The 16,575-nt window shown below is 44.7% G+C and overlaps 1 protein-coding gene across 10 annotated transcripts in view; it reads left to right on the forward strand.

Moving 5' to 3' along the window:
• The window catches only part of LOC139392731 (ATPase plasma membrane Ca2+ transporting 1a), a 56,975-nt gene extending 40,912 nt beyond the window's left edge, over positions 1–16,063 (forward strand). For 4 of the 10 annotated variants that reach the window (XM_071140941.1, XM_071140932.1, XM_071140934.1 and 1 more), the window contains 7 exons: positions 3,317–3,508; positions 5,159–5,372; positions 6,338–6,549; positions 7,081–7,188; positions 10,350–10,538; positions 11,192–11,284; positions 13,419–16,063. In XM_071140941.1, coding sequence (XP_070997042.1) covers positions 3,317–3,508; positions 5,159–5,372; positions 6,338–6,549; positions 7,081–7,188; positions 10,350–10,538; positions 11,192–11,284; positions 13,419–13,787 — 1,377 coding nt within the window. In that variant the 3' untranslated portion in view covers positions 13,788–16,063. Of the gene's footprint in view, positions 1–3,316; positions 3,509–5,158; positions 5,373–6,337; positions 6,550–7,080; positions 7,189–10,349; positions 10,539–11,191; positions 11,367–13,418 lie in introns of all 10 variants that reach the window. The other 6 variants (XM_071140938.1, XM_071140940.1, XM_071140939.1 and 3 more) reach the window with 2 other exon arrangements.
• The last annotated feature ends 512 nt before the right edge of the window (positions 16,064–16,575 follow it).

A 16,575-nucleotide genomic window follows, 5' to 3' on the forward strand; every position in this document is an offset into this window, starting at 1 on the left:
CGACAATGGCGGCGGATAGTTTCAGGAATAGAGGGTCCAGATTGTCAAGCCCAGCTGATTTGTACGGGTCCAGGTTTTGCAGCTCTTTCAGAACATCTGCTGTCTGGATTTGGGTAAAGGAGAACCTGGAGAGGCTTGGGCGAGTAGCTGCGGGGGGGGGGGAGCTGTTGGACGAGGTTGGAGTAGCCAGGCGGAAGGCATGGCCAGCCTTTGAGAAATGCTTGTTGAAGTTTTCGATAATCATGGATTTATCGGTGATGACCGTGTTACCTAGCCTCAGTGCAGTGGGCAGCTGGGAGGAGGTGCTCTTGTTCTCCATGGACTTCACAGTGTCCCAGAACTTTTTGGAGTTGGAGCTACAGGATGCAAACTTCTGCCTGAAGAAGTTGGCTTTAGCTTTCCTGACTGACTGTGTGTATTGGTTCCTGACTTCCCTGAACAGTTGCATATCGCGGGGACTGTTCGATGTTAGTGCAGTCCGCCACAGGATGTTTTTGTGCTGGTCGAGGGCAGTCAGGTCTGGAGTGAACCAGGGGCTATATCTGTTCTTAGTTCTGCATTTTTTGAACGGAGCATGCTTATCTAAAATGGTGAGGAAGTTACTTTTAAAGAAAGACCAGGCATCCTCAACTGACGGGATGAGGTCAATGTCCTTCCAGGATACCCGGGCCAGGTCGATTAGAAAGGCCTGCTCACAGAAGTGTTTTAGGGAGCGTTTGACAGTGATGAGGGGTGGTCGTTTGACTGCGGCTCCGTAGCGGATACAGGCAATGAGGCAGTGATCGCTGAGATCCTGGTTGAAGACAGCGGAGGTGTATTTGGAGGGCCAGTTGGTCAGGATGACGTCAATGAGGGTGCCCTTGTTTACAGAGTTAGGGTTGTACCTGGTGGGTTCCTTGATGATTTGAGTGAGATTGAGGGCATCTAGCTTAGATTGTAGGACTGCCGGGGTGTTAAGCATATCCCAGTTTAGGTCACCTAACAGAACAAACTCTGAAGCTAGATGGGGGGCGATCAATTCACAAATGGTGTCCAGGGCACAGCTGGGAGCTGAGGGGGGTCGGTAGCAGGCGGCAACAGTGAGAGACTTATTTCTGGAGAGAGTAATTTTCAAAATTAGTAGTTCGAACTGTTTGGGTATGGACCTGGAAAGTATGACATTACTTTGCAGGCTATCTCTGCAGTAGACTGCAACTCCTCCCCCTTTGGCAGTTCTATCTTGACGGAAGATGTTATAGTTGGGTATGGAAATCTCAGAATTTTTGGTGGCCTTCCTGAGCCAGGATTCAGACACGGCAAGGACATCAGGGTTAGCAGAGTGTGCTAGAGCAGTGAGTAAGACAAACTTAGGGAGGAGGCTTCTGATGTTGACATGCATGAAACCAAGGCTTTTTCGATCACAGAAGTCAACAAATGAGGGTGCCTGGGGACATGCAGGGCCTGGGTTTACCTCCACATCACCCGCGGAACAGAGAAGGAGTAGTATGAGGGTGCGGCTGAAGGCTATCAAAACTGGTCGCCTAGGGCGTTGGGGACAGAGAATAAGAGGAGCAGGTTTCTGGGCATGGTAGAATATATTCAGGGCATAATGCGCAAACAGGGGTATGGTGGGGTGCGGGTACAGCGGAGGTAAGCCCAGGCACTGGGTGATGATGAGAGAGGTTGTATCTCTGGACATGCTGGTTGTAATGGGTGAGGTCACCGTATGTGTGGGGGGTGGGACAAAGGAGGTAACAGGGGTATAAAGAGTGGAACTAGGGGCTCCATTGTAAACTAAAACAATGATAACTAACCTGCACAACAGTATACAAGGCATATTAACATTTGAGAGAGACATACAGCGAGGCATACAGTAATCACAGGTGTTGAATTGGGAGAGCTAGCTAAAACAGTAGGTGAGACAACAGCTAATCAGCTAGCACAACAACAGCAGGTAGAATGGCGATTGATTAGGCAGAGAGGGTCGGATTAACTACACACAGAGCCTAAGTGCGGCTGGGGCCGACAGATAAAACATAAACAAGCAGAATGGATTACCGTGATTAATGGACAGTCCGGCATGCATCAGCTATGTAGCCAAGTGATCAGTGTCCAAGGGGCAGCGGTGGATGGGGCAGGGAAGCTGGACTGGCGAGTGTTATCCAGGTTAGAAAACTAACAATGACCAAATAGCTTGTAGCCAGTTAGCTGGTTAGCTTCTGGAGGTTCTTGAGTGTGTTCTAAAAATGTAAAGATAATAGTGGTTCCGTATCACATTGGGTGAGGCAGGTTACCGGAAGGTATAAACAAATTAAAAATCGAAAAGGGATAGAAAGTAAATATGGGTTCAGTGAGTGTTTGGGACGCGGCGATTCAGACGGTTAGCAGGCCTGTGCTAACAAGCTAACAGTTAGTAGACGGTGCTAAACACGGTAGCAGTTAGCGGACCGGGCTAAACAAGCTAGCAGTTAGCAGGCCGAATTTGCAAGCAAGGAGATAGCAAGGGCTAGAGAGTTAGCCTTTGGGGACGTCGCGATGGGAGTATCTGTTTATTCCTCTTCATGCAGTGACATCGATGGACCGGTCGTGGGTCTGGATATTGTAGCCCAGGAGCTCAAGATGTTCCGTTTGCGATGGGAATCCGGGGATGAAAAATAAAATAAAATAATAAATAGGTCCGTTATGCTCTGGTTAGAGTCGCGTTGTTCGAACTGGCGAGAGCTTTCCGAGCTAAAGGTTAGCTGATGACCGGTTAGCTGAAGACCGCTAGCAATGTTTTGCTGAAGCTGGTGGTTAGTTGGCTAGCTTCAGTTGAGGGGTTCCAGGTCCGAAGTAAATATAAATACTTTAGGAAAAATAGCTACGTTTGGTGAGGCGGGTTGCAGGAGAGTATTTAGAAGAAGTTGAGGTTCAGCAAAAAGTTTTAAAGATATGTGAAGAAAAAAAACGAAAACAAACGATATATACAAGGGACACGACACGACAATACGTCCTGCTGCTACGCCATCTTGGATCGAAAAGGGGACCCAGCTACCCAGGTATCAGCACATATCAACAGTAACAACAAACGTACTGCACCGCAATTACATGTGTATAGGGCTACGACTACTTGAATATCGAACTCTTGTTTCTCTTACGCATTTTGACTTAATGAGACCGTTATGAGTTGACAGAGGGGTAGACGGGGATATGAGGAATGGTATGAAGGTTTGGAGTGGGGATTGAACCCTTGTCTCCGGGGAGAGAAATATGTGTGTCTAGAGCAGAGGGCTTTAACACTAGACCACGGCTCTGCACAACTTCAATATAGAACTTAATGTGTGTGTGTCACCTGCAGGGTATCGCCGGCACAGACGTGGCCAAGGAGGCATCTGACATCATCCTAACGGACGACAATTTCAGCAGCATCGTCAAGGCGGTGATGTGGGGCCGCAACGTCTACGACAGCATCTCCAAGTTCCTCCAGTTCCAGCTCACCGTTAACGTAGTGGCCGTCATCGTGGCCTTCACCGGCGCCTGCATCACGCAGGTAACACACAAACTAGGGATGGGCACGGTTATGCAGATATCCCACCGGATGGTGCTATTCCATTACTTGGGAGAGTATTCATTTGTAAAAAGAATATAGGCCTATTTTAATAATGAAAAATATTTGTCTGAAATGAAATAAAATTGTCTGACATTGGTACATAGCCTACAAGATAGACCATTGGGGAGGCAGGTTAGTGGTTAGAGCGTTGGGCCAGTAACCGAAAGGTTGCTAGATCAAATCACCAAGCTGACAAGGTTAAAATCTGTCCTTCTGCCCCTGAACAAGGCAGTTAACCCACTGTTCCTAGGCCGTCATTGTAAATAAGAATTTATTCTTAACTGACTTGCCTAGTTTAAAAAAATGCATTATTTATTTTTCAATAAAAGTTTTATGACAGTTATGAGTGCGCCCGTAAAAAGGACTGGCATGTAGCCTACACATCCGTTTCACCAGATGGTGTGATAGACAAACTTGTTGCTGCCAGTTTATCTAACTAGCGCGTGTCGGTCTGGCTACTTTCTCTCCCTCCATGCCTTACACAGACTCACACACACCTGCTCCTCCCCCACCTTCAGCTGAAACAAGCAGAGCACAGCACCGCAGCTCTGTTGTGCGTTGATATGACTCATTGTATGTGATATGCAGAAAAACTAAGCGCTGTGCTCTTGGTTTTGATTTGCATTCAGAGGGGACTAGAGGGTTTGGTTCTTAGGAGCAGCACCAGGATCTATCCTCCCTTAGCTTGAATGGCAAGATTTGTCACCTATGACTGAAGAGTGTGTGTGTGTGTGTCCACAATGACTGAGGCAGTACAAAATGGAGCAACCAATTTATTGTAATGTATTCCCTTGGATCAGAGCTGCTTTTCAGGTTCTCTGACTAGAGGTAGCAATCATCCGCCCCTATTTGACCTGTTGGTCACAGCAGCCGCCAAATTATTGCTCATCCAGGCGAAAAACAATGGTAAATGGGCCTGCAATAGAAACGGAACAAACCGCTATTTAAAGCTCCGGGCCTGAGCTGTGTGCATTATCCAACAGTGCTGTAGTTTTGAGATAATGAGTGATGAGTGGCTGAGCATTTACTAGAGGGCCACATGGGTCAAGAGACACACACACACTGAATGCTAGTGTAGATGCTAATGTGTTTACCTGTGTGTAGCTAGCCATTCTGCTAGCATGCTAAGCTGCACAATGCATGAAGCTAGCTGCTTTGCTAGCATGCTAAGCTGTCAATGTGTATATGGACGTATATAGCTCGCTAGCTCCTCTGCTGGTGTGAAGTGGTTTGCCTCTACTGGAGCCCAAATAGCTCTGGTGAGTCAGCAAGTGGACACCTGTATAGCCGCTTGTATCATTTCTGAGCAGTGTGTGGGCTACTGAAGTCTTTTAGCTTTCAATGATCACTGCTCAGGCAGCATTTGCTCTTCGTGTTATGGCCTGCACTTCTTTGAATGCTTTGGTTGGATTTGTGCAGTGTGTCTACAGTCTGACGTTTGGATAGTGTGGAGGATGTTATGTAAGTAGTACTGACTGCATGAGTAATCTTTCTCTGTCCTGCTCTCCCCCCCTTTCTGTATCTCTCCTCTTTCCACTCCCTTCCCTCTGTCTCCCCCTATCCTTTTCCTACCTCCCTCTCTCCCGCCAGGACTCTCCTCTGAAAGCTGTCCAGATGCTGTGGGTGAACCTGATCATGGACACCTTTGCCTCCCTGGCCCTGGCCACTGAGCCCCCCACTGAGTCTCTACTGCTGAGGAAGCCTTACGGCCGCAACAAGCCCCTCATTTCCCGCACCATGATGAAGAACATTCTTGGCCACGGAGTCTACCAGCTCATCATCATCTTCACCCTGCTCTTCGTAGGTAAAGTACTAGTGTGTCTGGGTAGAAGAGTGTGTGTTTTTCATTCTCTGCATTTCACTCTAATTGCACACTGAGCTGAAACAGCTTACCATATGCCATGGAATTTCACATGGGTATTAGGCGGTCTTGATCGACTGGCTCTCTGATGGTGTCATCTTTACTACCTTAACTAGGGCAGGAGGTAAGCTAGCGGTTAGAGCGTTGGGCCAGTAACCGAAAGGTTGCTTATTCATATACCTGAGCCGACAAGGTGAAGAACCTGATGATGTGCCCTTGAGCAAGGCACTTAACCTTAATTTGCTCCAGGGGCGTGTACAACGGCTGCAAAACAACACATTTCACTGTCCAGTGTCAGATTAACCTCAGTCGGCAGAAGGCTGAGAACATTTGAACGTTTAAGTGAAATTTGCTGATCTTTTGACGTGAAAGAGGTGTTCTGATCTCAATGGGACTACCACGAGCAGCGGCACAGATATTCTGATGAGCAAGATGCAGCACTTCGCTCTCACACAGTATCTGCACATGTGCAAGGGTTCGTTTTAACGCTGTTAGTGCGTGGTAGCCACCGGACCAAAACAGAGGTGAAGTTGAGCCTTATGCTTCAACGTTCTTAGTGGTTGTGGAAATTGACCCACCATACTGTTTCCTTTCTGCATCTACATCATAACACTGAGTCTACCTTTAAATCATTCCACAGAGGGCCTAGAGTCTGCAGGTTTTAGTTTTTTCCTTTCAATTAAGACCTAAACAACCAGGTGAGGGGAGTTCCTTACTAATTAGTGACCGTAATTCATCAGTCAAGTACAAGGGAGGAGCAAAAACCCGCAGACACCCTCTGAAATGAGTTTGACACGTGATCTAGATAAAATAAAGATATTTCAAAAAGGTAGTGGGTCAACGCTTCACCTCCCCCGTCTCTCTCCTCTCTCCTCTCTCTCTCTCTCTCTCTCTCCTCCCCCTCCCAGGTGAGCAGATCTTTGACATCGACAGCGGGCGGTACGCACCCCTCCACTCGCCTCCCTCAGAGCACTACACCATTATTTTCAACACCTTCGTCCTCCTGCAGCTCTTCAACGAGATCAACGCCAGAAAGATCCACGGCGAGCGCAACGTCTTCGACGGCATCTTCAACAACCTCATCTTCTGCTCCATCGTCTTTGGCACCTTTATCATCCAGGTAACACTTGGTGTCTAGTGTCTTCAGACTGTAGCATGTCTGCTTGCTGGAGTTGCTCACTGCTTTAAACAGGCACCATTTAAAAAAAAAAATAATGTTTTGGTCATTTAATAGATGCTCTTGTCTAGAGCGACTTACAATTAGTGGATTTGTCTTCAGATGGCTAGGTGAGACAACTACATCACAGTCGTAGTGAGTATATTTTCCCTCATTTAAAGTAGTGATCAGCAAATCCAGCGCTAGGAGTTCATTTAAGATGCTCTTAGAAGAGGGTTTCAGATGTTCAGGGAAGATGGGTTCTTCGCCATATATAAAAAGGCCAGGGCTCCCTTAAATGAGTCATCTCAATGGCTCTCACCTGGATAAATAAAGAATCAATAAAAATGAAACCCAAACCATATTCATACATGCTACACATGAAACCTGTTATAACGCGCATATCTGTCAAATGGAATTACCAGCAAACCAAGAAACCGTGAAGGAAAATGAGCTTGACCTCTAAATATGTTTCTTTCCTCTCCGGCCTCTCAGATAGTCATAGTGCAGTGGGGAGGCAAACCTTTCAGCTGCGTGGGCCTGAGCATCGACCAGTGGCTATGGTGCACCTTTCTGGGCTTTAGCAGTCTCCTCTGGGGTCAGGTAAGAAGACCCAAACACACACACAGTGAGTTGCAAGTGCGTCACCTGTAACTTTCCAACACTGCCCCATCCGTCAGGGATACACTGCTGCCCCAATGTGGCTGTGTTGGGTAGCTGAATGGCCACACTGTATTGAAATGGCTAGTTGGATGATGATCTTTACAGAAGGATCTAGAATTCCTGATTTGAGTGCTGTCATGTTATTTCTGAAATATCTGTTGTATTACAATTTCCTGTTGACCGTCTCCTGTTTTTTTTATGTTGTTGATTGTGATGTCATTAGTTGTGCATTTTTTGATGCTGACCTAGCAAGTAAATGGCCGGACATGATCACAGACCAAACATTGCTTTGTCACCAGTAGGGTTGCACATTTTGGGGAATATTCAGAGGTGGAAACTTTCCGTGGGAATTAACGGGAATATAGGCAAATTAATATTAATACCATGTAGATATTTTTGCATTGGATATATTTACCATATCATATGGAGACAGAAACAAACCCTTTTTCCTTACTATAAGTAGGCATAATTGCAAATGATTAAATCCTTCCAATAGAAAAAATATATAGATTTAGTTACGAATTTAACTTTAATTAAATGAGTTGACTCTTCACAAGGGATGATTTCAATGATCAACAAAATAAAGGGAATATTGAATGATCCCCAATGATCCATCACATCTCCCCCCCAAAAAATCTACATACATCTGTAAAATAATAGTCTAGAAACTAAAGCTTTGGTTGTCTTCCTCTCAGGCTTCCATGTCTTCTTCCTGGACCACCTCAATGTCCACCTCTTAAACATCAGGCTCGGAGGCCTCATCTTCACTGTCACGTTCCAACCTTGTTGAGGATGGTTCGTTGTCAGGCTCAAAAAGCCTCAGATTTGCCCAGATGGCCACCAATTTTTCAACCCTTGCATTGGTCGTCAGCCTGTTGCGTGCTTTTGTGTGTGTGTGTGTGTGTGTGTTCCCAAACAAGGACCAGTTGTGCTCTGAGGTGGCTGAGGTTGGTGGGATTTAGAGGATGATGGAGGCGCCTCAGATCCACAGTCCCTTCCACCAGGTGGCCGATAAGATATGTTGGCACGACTGCCATTGCATCTCCATCCCAAAGCCCTTGCTTGGAAGTGTGCTTCGCCAGACTGCCAAGAACCTTGCCCTCATCCAGGCCTAGGTGGCGAACACGGTAGTGATGACACCATAGGCGTTGTTGATCTCTGCACCAGACAGGATGCTCTTGCCAGCATACTTGGGGTCCAACATGTACACTGCGGGGTGTTTGGGCTTCAGGCAGAAGTCTTCACGCTTTTTGATGTATTTCAGAACAGCAGTTTCCTCTGCTTGGAGCAACAGTGAAGTGGGCAGGGCAGTATGGATTTCTTCTCTTACATCTGAACATCAGGCATCGTCTCCCTTGATCCATGAAAAGGCTACTGCTATCGGTTTCAGGCTGCTTACCACTCTCTCCCAAAATATCTCAACCAGTAGGATCCTCTTGATGGGGCTGTCCATATCAGCAGACTTCCCCTCCAGGAGACTGTCAAACATGATGACAACACCACCCCAACGGGTGTTGCTGGGCAGCTTCAATGTGGTGCTCTTATTCTTCTCACTGCTTCTTGAGGTAGATTGCTGCTATAACTTGATGACCATTCACATACCTAACCATTTCCTTGGCTCTCTTGTCGAGTGTATCCATTGTTTTCAGTGCCATGATGTCCTTGAGGAGCGGATTCAATGCATGAGCAGCACAGCCAATGGGTGTGATGTGAGGGTTGGACTCCTCCCCTTTAGACCAAGCAGCCTTCATGTTCGCAGCATTGTCTGTCACCAGTGCAAATACCGACTGTGGTCCGAGGTCATTGATGACTGCCATTGATGACTGCCTTCAGCTCATCTACAATGTTGCATACACAGCTCGAGCAAGACATTCATCAGCATTTCTCTGACTACGTTCCTCCATTGAGTAAAAAACAATAATCTGATTCCAGGAGGACCATGAGCTGTTGCTATCGATAAGGTGTCTGATTCATAATTTTCACCTCTAATAGAAGTAGAGGGACTTTTGTCAGAGCTTGTTTGTTGTAAGCACTGAGGGAACTTTATGCACTTGGCCAGATGATTCTCCATCTTTGTTGCATTCTTTACATATGATTTGGCACTGTATTTGCAAATGTACACAGCTTTTCCTTCAACATTAGCTGCAGTGAAATGTCTCCACACATCAGATGGTGCCTGTGGCGTTTCCCTGTAAAGAAAATTTTTTTTTTTTTTTTTTAAACGAATACAATTCCATGTACAGATAAATAGTTAAGCTTATAGATTAAACAACTCTTTGTAAGATACATGTTTTAAAATGAAACTTGTATGGAAACAGGTGAATTAACACTCCTCAGTTAGCAAGCTAAAATCCACATGGTAGCAAAAACTAACTATCTGAAGCTAATTATTTAAACACACTTTGCTGTAGGCTACAATTTTACTCATTAACAAAAATGTCATATAAGATATACTCACCCCACCTAGTATTGTAATCAAAACTTACCAGAAAGCATGTAGTCCTTGACTCAGACAGTATAGTAGTGTGGACTCAATAGCATCTTATTAATGTGCAAGATCTTGAGAATCAGCTGCACATGTGATGGAAGAGTGCACTGTGCATGCAGAGGGCTGCAATTCCATTGAATTGGCGATAGTTTAACCAAAAAATGCCACAAGACCTAGAATTGCCTTGTGTATTACACAAAAAAAGGTTCACTGTTATAAAGCAAACTTTGTTTTTATGAATTTTTAAGCAAAATTCCCCAAATTCCTGGGCTTAACTTCCCATGGAAAATTTCTTGAAAAAGGTCCCGACCCTTTGCAACTCTAGTCACCAGACAACAACCCATTACTTTTGCATCAGTCGCATTTCTTTTCCGAGCTGACTTCCTGTGGAAACTGGTTGTTCGGTTAACAGATGCGCATTGTGTGAGGGTGCCTGTTGTGTACCTGTTGCAGTCCAGCCTGTCATTGCATATATACCAGTAACCTGGGCCTTTGCTGTCTGTATGTTAGTAGTCAGTCCTCTGTGATAGAGATGGGATTTGTGGTCCAATATTGCTAACACGGTTTGGACTGTGATAAGCCCTTAACCCCTCTGCCCCTCTCCTCCCTCCAGCTGATCTCATCCATCCCCACCAAAAGTCTGAGGTTCCTGAAGTCTGCCGGCCACGGCACCCAGAGGCAGGAGATCCCTGACGAGGAGCTGGAGGACATGGAGGAAATGGAGGAGATCGACCACGCCGAGCGCGAGCTGCGCCGTGGACAGATCCTCTGGTTCAGGGGCCTCAACCGCATCCAGACTCAGGTAATGTCCTCCTTGACCGCGTCTCCACCGATGTCCACCAAAGAGGAATCACAAGCCATAAGGTTAACTCTACGCACTTGTCATCCCCTTTCCCTTTCTCTCAGCACTTTGAGAGAACAGCTGGCATGTTCCCCTCAAAATCCTTCTTTTGACTTGGATTTTCTGTTTGCTTTGGAAAGCTCAAGCAAGGTCCTTTTTGCCTATTCTATTTCTCTTTCTAACAAGCTAAGTTGAACATGATAATGTGATGGTCAATGAAGAGAAGCCCCGTTTGTGTGATAGTGAGAAGACCACATGCAGAGCAGGTACAGGTATCTTAAAGGGCCAGGAGTGAAAGGTATTTGAATATGGGAGGATTTTTTGAAGAGGAAATGTAAAGCGTCAGATCAGGCTCGGGGAGAAACCTTCAGATCAGTGCCTTTCACCCCCTTTCTCTCTCTACTGCTATATCTCTCTGAGTGGGGGGAAATATACCTTTCTATTATATGTTGGTGCCTTTTCTCTCACCTTTCTCTGGTTTCTTCCACTCTTGGTCTCCTCTTGTTCTCTCGCCCCTCTCTCGCTCTGCCTCTCTCTCTCGTCTCTCTCGCCTCTCCTCTTGCTGTGGTTTCTGGGCTCTATCCTCTCCTGTCACCCTCTCTGATTCCTTGCAGATGGATGTAGTGAGTGCCTTCCAGAGCGGAAGCTCCTTTCAGGAGCGCCAGCTAAGGCGGCAGCCCTCCACCTCCAGCCAACAACAGCACGATGTAACCAATGTTTCTAGCCCTACACATGTAGCCTTTTCTACTACTGCTACTGACGCCAACACCGCTTCTTCCACTGTGGGGTGTGAGTGTGTGTTTCCTTAGTGCATGAAAATCTAACATCTTCCTCTTCTACTCTCTCGCCTAACGTTGAATTCATTCACTCTTACTTGTCCCTCCTTTTCTTAAAAAAATACAAAAAATGCAAAAAACAACCATATCTTCCATGTTGCTTGGTAACATAACTGCTGTATATGGATGTACTGTAACACCCACAAGGTCACCACGAGTTCTAAGGGCTTTTTCTGTGTCACATCTTGTTTTCTGTTCCTGCTTCTGCTTCATTCTCTGAAGATAGAGGTTGAGGGAGGGAGGAGCTAGAGGAACGTTGGATTGACGTTGTTGTCTGGTCACGTCTGCTGCTGTGCCCCTCCCCCCCTGGCTGGCCCCCCTGGCTACTAGCGCTCTTGTGGGCCTTGTTGTCGCAGCTCTGGCCCCTCTATAGTAGCTGTGTAAATGTTTTGAGTATAAGCCCATGGTCACGGTAGATGGTAGTGCTTAAAATCCCCCCCAAAAACAGAGGTTGTCTCTGACTGAGCATAAACAAGTTATTTCTCTCCCCAAATGTAAACATATTGTCAATGTTTTGGTTATGTTGGTCAACATTCACCGCCTAACCAATAATGAATGACCTTTCCCATTTTAGACCGGACTGGTTCTTTCTCAGGGTCTTTCCAGGGTGAAGTCCAGTCCAGAGTGTTAAGTCGGTCTGGTTATTCTAGCCACCTTGTCGCTCCACTAATAGACAATCAGTGGAACATTGCGGGGGCTGCTGTACTGTGTGCAGGAGGCTCCTGGAATGTCTGTGTCCTCTCCTCTGCGGAATGGAATTTCGGCATCCCGCAAATAACCAAGTCCCTTCCCAAATGAACCTTCTTTCCTTAGACCCAGACTCAGGGCTTTGATGTGTTCTGAGTGTACTAACTGTTCTCTACCAGGGAGTGTGTCTGCGTGAATTCAACTGGTCTCTTTCAGACTGGCTGACCTGCAGTTGCAGACATGGATTGTATTATAACTGCTGTGATGTTTCTTCAGAGGCTTTGAGACTAGGGAGTAGTGTTTTGACCATGTTTTCATTTCAATTTCTCTCTTTGGTTATAAGCCACATCTCCCTACTAAATGATGAACCCTCTCTTTCCAGGTGCTTCGCTGATGAGAACCCTTAATATTTAGGATTGATATAATTTGATGTACTTTTTATTTCAATATTCCTCTTTCATAGCCAGTGTGTACTGTCCACTGTTCCCCCCCCCCAAATTAAGCCAACAAGCACCAGAATCTTACTGACTCCAACCATATTCCTCCTTAGATTCTGTGAAATGTGTCATGGGCTATACTCAAAGGTTTACTACTGTTGAACACAAGGTAGCACCGCTCTGCATGGGTTCTGTCTCTATAGTGTTTCTTGTGCTGTTGCGTATCTAGCTATATATCAGCTTTAGACCTGCTTGGCTGCTGCAGTTTTTGTTTTCTCCACAACAGAATCAGTGACTGACCCTCCTCACCCTGAGCATGACCAAAGTCACTAACCTATCTGTGTCCAAGCTTCTGTCCTCTATGAATGTGTTCTCATCTAGAACATGTCTCCATTTTTCTTGCATTTTGAATCATTTGGATTTTTTGTGTGATATTTTTTACTACTTTTACTACTACTACCACCACCACCCCTCCTCCTCAATGGTTTGTTGAAAACCGAGGGGAGTTTTCTTGAGGTGTGAAAGCCGATGGTAAGAGATGGTCCCACGACCCATTCACTTTTGACTGGTTTCTTCCACCACTCAGTGCTCAGTCTCAGTCCGAGGAAAGATGGTAACAAAAGTGATCAGGGTTTGACGACACAGTTTGACTGTAGCCTCCGGGACAAGTCCTCACTGCATACTTGCACGTCTTGTTGAGAATTTCACAACAAAATCAATGGTGTTTTTTCATGTACCCCTTCCCAAACTCACTGCAATTTACCCATTTTTTTGTGTGTGTGTCCATGGTTTGAACTGCAATTGAAAATGCAAAATGTATATGTGTGCATGTTTGTATGTTGAGACTGACTGTGTCCCCCTCACCCTCCCTCACCCAACAGATTCGGGTGGTGAATGCATTCCGCAGCTCCCTGTCCCCCTATGAGGGTCTGGAGAAGCCAGAGTCACGCAGCTCCATCCACAACTTCATGACCCACCCAGAGTTCAGGATAGAGGACTCAGAGCCCTCCATCCCCCTCATTGACGACACCGACGCCGAGGACGATGCCCCCACCAAGCGCAACTCCGCCTCCCCCCGCAACGTCACGCCTACCCCTCCTTCCCCGTCACTCTCGCCGACGCCCTCGCCCAACCAGAACAATAATGCAGTGGAGAGCGGCAACAACCACCTCTACGTGGAGGGCAACAAGGCAGCAGGGACCCCCTCGGCCCCAGGGAGCCCCTTACACAGCCTGGAGACCTCCCTCTGATTCTGAGCCAACCCTCAGCCACTACTACTACCACCACAGCCACGACGAGGAGCTCGCCTCTGAGGAGGAGGAGCGACGGCAGAGGAGAAGAGGAAAGAAGGGGTAGAAGGGAGAGCGGATAGTCTTCTGTAAGCTTCAAGCTTGTGCTGGACTGAAATGAGCAAACATTCTCGAATGTAGTGTTTGGTTTTTATTTAATTAGAATTTATTTTTGTTCTTAAAAATACCCCTCTGGCAACGCGAGGGCTTCTTTTGTCTCCACCCCTCCCTCATTGATAACTTTTAGGTTGTTCTCGGTGCAAGAGGGGTGAATATAGACTCAGATTGAAAGTGACCTGTTTTTTTTTATTCATATTATTTTAATGAGAGGGGGGGGTCCTCCTCCTGGCTTGAAGATCAGCTGTAAGAAATGAAAGACGACCTTTAGCTTCTCTTTATCTGAATGGTGTTGTATATTTATGTCTTTGGCCCTTGCTCATTCAGAAACTTTTTTTCTGCTCCATTGGCTGTTAATATTTTTAATTATTTATGTTTTTGGAAAAAGCAGGTCTGTTTACAAAGTTTGTAGATACTTTTTTTCTGTTTGTAGACGAAAGAGCTTCCTGACGTACGATGCAGAAAAACGAGGGCCAGAGTGAAACATTGAATAAGAGGACTATTTCAGATATTGCTGTATTTTCAGGAAAAAAAGGGTGTTTCTATTGAAACTGAACTATTTTTGCCTGCAATTTTTATTTGTTATATATTTGTAGATAAATAGAAACCTTCTAGCCAAACAAATAAACACTAAGGCTTGTATAGCGAAGAGGTCCATTGGGGGGTGGAGAGTTTCAACAGGAGAAGGAAGGAGTAAGAACCCCCAGGGATCCATTCACATTTCTATAAATATTTACTACGTTCATTGCTTTAAGCAGTTTCAATGTTCCGTTTTTCTCGTTCACAGGGAAGCTCAAGTCCTGTTTCTCATTTAATTGTGGGTTAAGGGGAGGGGTATTAAAATCCTAGTATATATTTTTTTTCACGTTTAAGAGTTCATAAAGGGAGTTTGGCAGTTGGTCATCACATTGAGAATCAGTTCTGTTTTTTCTTGTCTTTTTTTCACTCAGCGAAACTTCAGTCCCTGCCAATGTACAATATTGAAATTTGTTTACTCAGGCATAGAAAAGGGTTGAATTGAAAACGGATTCTATAAATTAAGAAAACATTTTAACTTCACATTTTTGGTCTTTAGGTAGTAAAATGTTGTATTGGTAAAAATAAAAGCAAGTGGATTATTTCCATATTTCATTCATTTATTTTTATGAAAACTTAAATTTCACCCAATTGATGGTTTGTTCACATTTTAACCCCCCCAATAAGACTCCTTTTACAGTCATAAATGTTGCTGCATTTGACTTGTTTGTAGAATATTTTTGACACCTGATATACTGGAAAAAGTAAAGAATTGACACTTTTTTAAGAATAAAAAGTCTAGGCATACATACACTGGTAACTGCACAGGGGTACTTTGTTTCATAACACCTCCCTTGGGAACATTTTTATACAGACAACCATACAAATTGTACCTTTGTATTTTTATGGAAACGCAGACGATAACTTTCAACCTACTGAACCAGAGTTTTGGGGTTTGACACAAATTACACATTGGAACATTTGGGGTGGGGTGGGGCACTCACTAAAAAAGGTTGTGATTGGTTCTGATAGGAATATTTTTCTCAGGGTGGCAAATGGTATGAAATAAGAGACTAGGCTTTTATATAGGCCTGTGGTCAAAATACTAACACATTTTTTAATGTTGTGAAGTAGCTTATCAGCCATGTTGGGTTGTTTTTGTTTCGGCAGCAGGGTGCAGATTCTGACTGTTAAATCCCTCACCTGTTTAGACCTCTCACCCAAGCTTAGCTGGGTGTAGGGGGCCAAGAGAGGGGGGTGGGGGGGGGAGAGATATGTTCAGTAGTTGCTCAATGACAATTATATTTTGGGAAGACGTTTCTTGTTTTTACAACAAAAAAAGCAGCTTGAAATTGCAAACATGTAAAATGGGAAGAAAAAAGAATCCATACGTTTTTGTTCTGTAGATTCTTCCTATAACGGGAATGAATGTTTATCCATCTGTTTTATGGATTATCATTTTTTTATCTTAACATTTGGAAATAAAAACTACTTCATGTCTGTTTTTCTTGAGTAATTTAAATGATTATCGTGATTGGATTTACATTTGAAACTTGAGTAATGTGTATGGTTTTTAAAAATAAAAAATTGATATTTAGCCTAAATAGAGCCATGTTTTTCATTTATTATGCGTAACAGGCCACCTTAAATAACTTTAAAATATATATATATATCCTAATCCTGTATTTTGGATGAAAATGGCTCATAAATAGCCTGTGCACGCGCACGTGGAAAAGTATTGCTCAAATCCAACAAACTGGAATAGAAGGTTGCTGATGAAGTTTGAAATGACACACTCGTGTCATGTGTAAGACGTGGATCACAGAGTTTTGCCGTTTCGGATCCTTCATGTTTTATCTGTGCGCCTGCATCTGAATGAGGTTTATCGCTGGTGGGATATGTTTCTCAAATTGAAGTGAAATTGCAAAAAAAAAAGTTATTGGGACCTATAACATGTTTACATTTAAAATGCAGATTTGGTTAAAAAAAAATTACATTTAAATATACTTGTCCTTTTAATAATCGTATGATTCTGCTTAAAGTGAAACACCCATTCTGTCAGATTAGTGCTTTAGTTGTTACACTGCCATCTAGTGGCGAGTCTGGGTGGGGTTTG

This window comes from Oncorhynchus clarkii, chromosome 33 (genome assembly GCF_045791955.1).
Source record: "Oncorhynchus clarkii lewisi isolate Uvic-CL-2024 chromosome 33, UVic_Ocla_1.0, whole genome shotgun sequence".
NCBI lineage: Eukaryota > Metazoa > Chordata > Actinopteri > Salmoniformes > Salmonidae > Oncorhynchus > Oncorhynchus clarkii.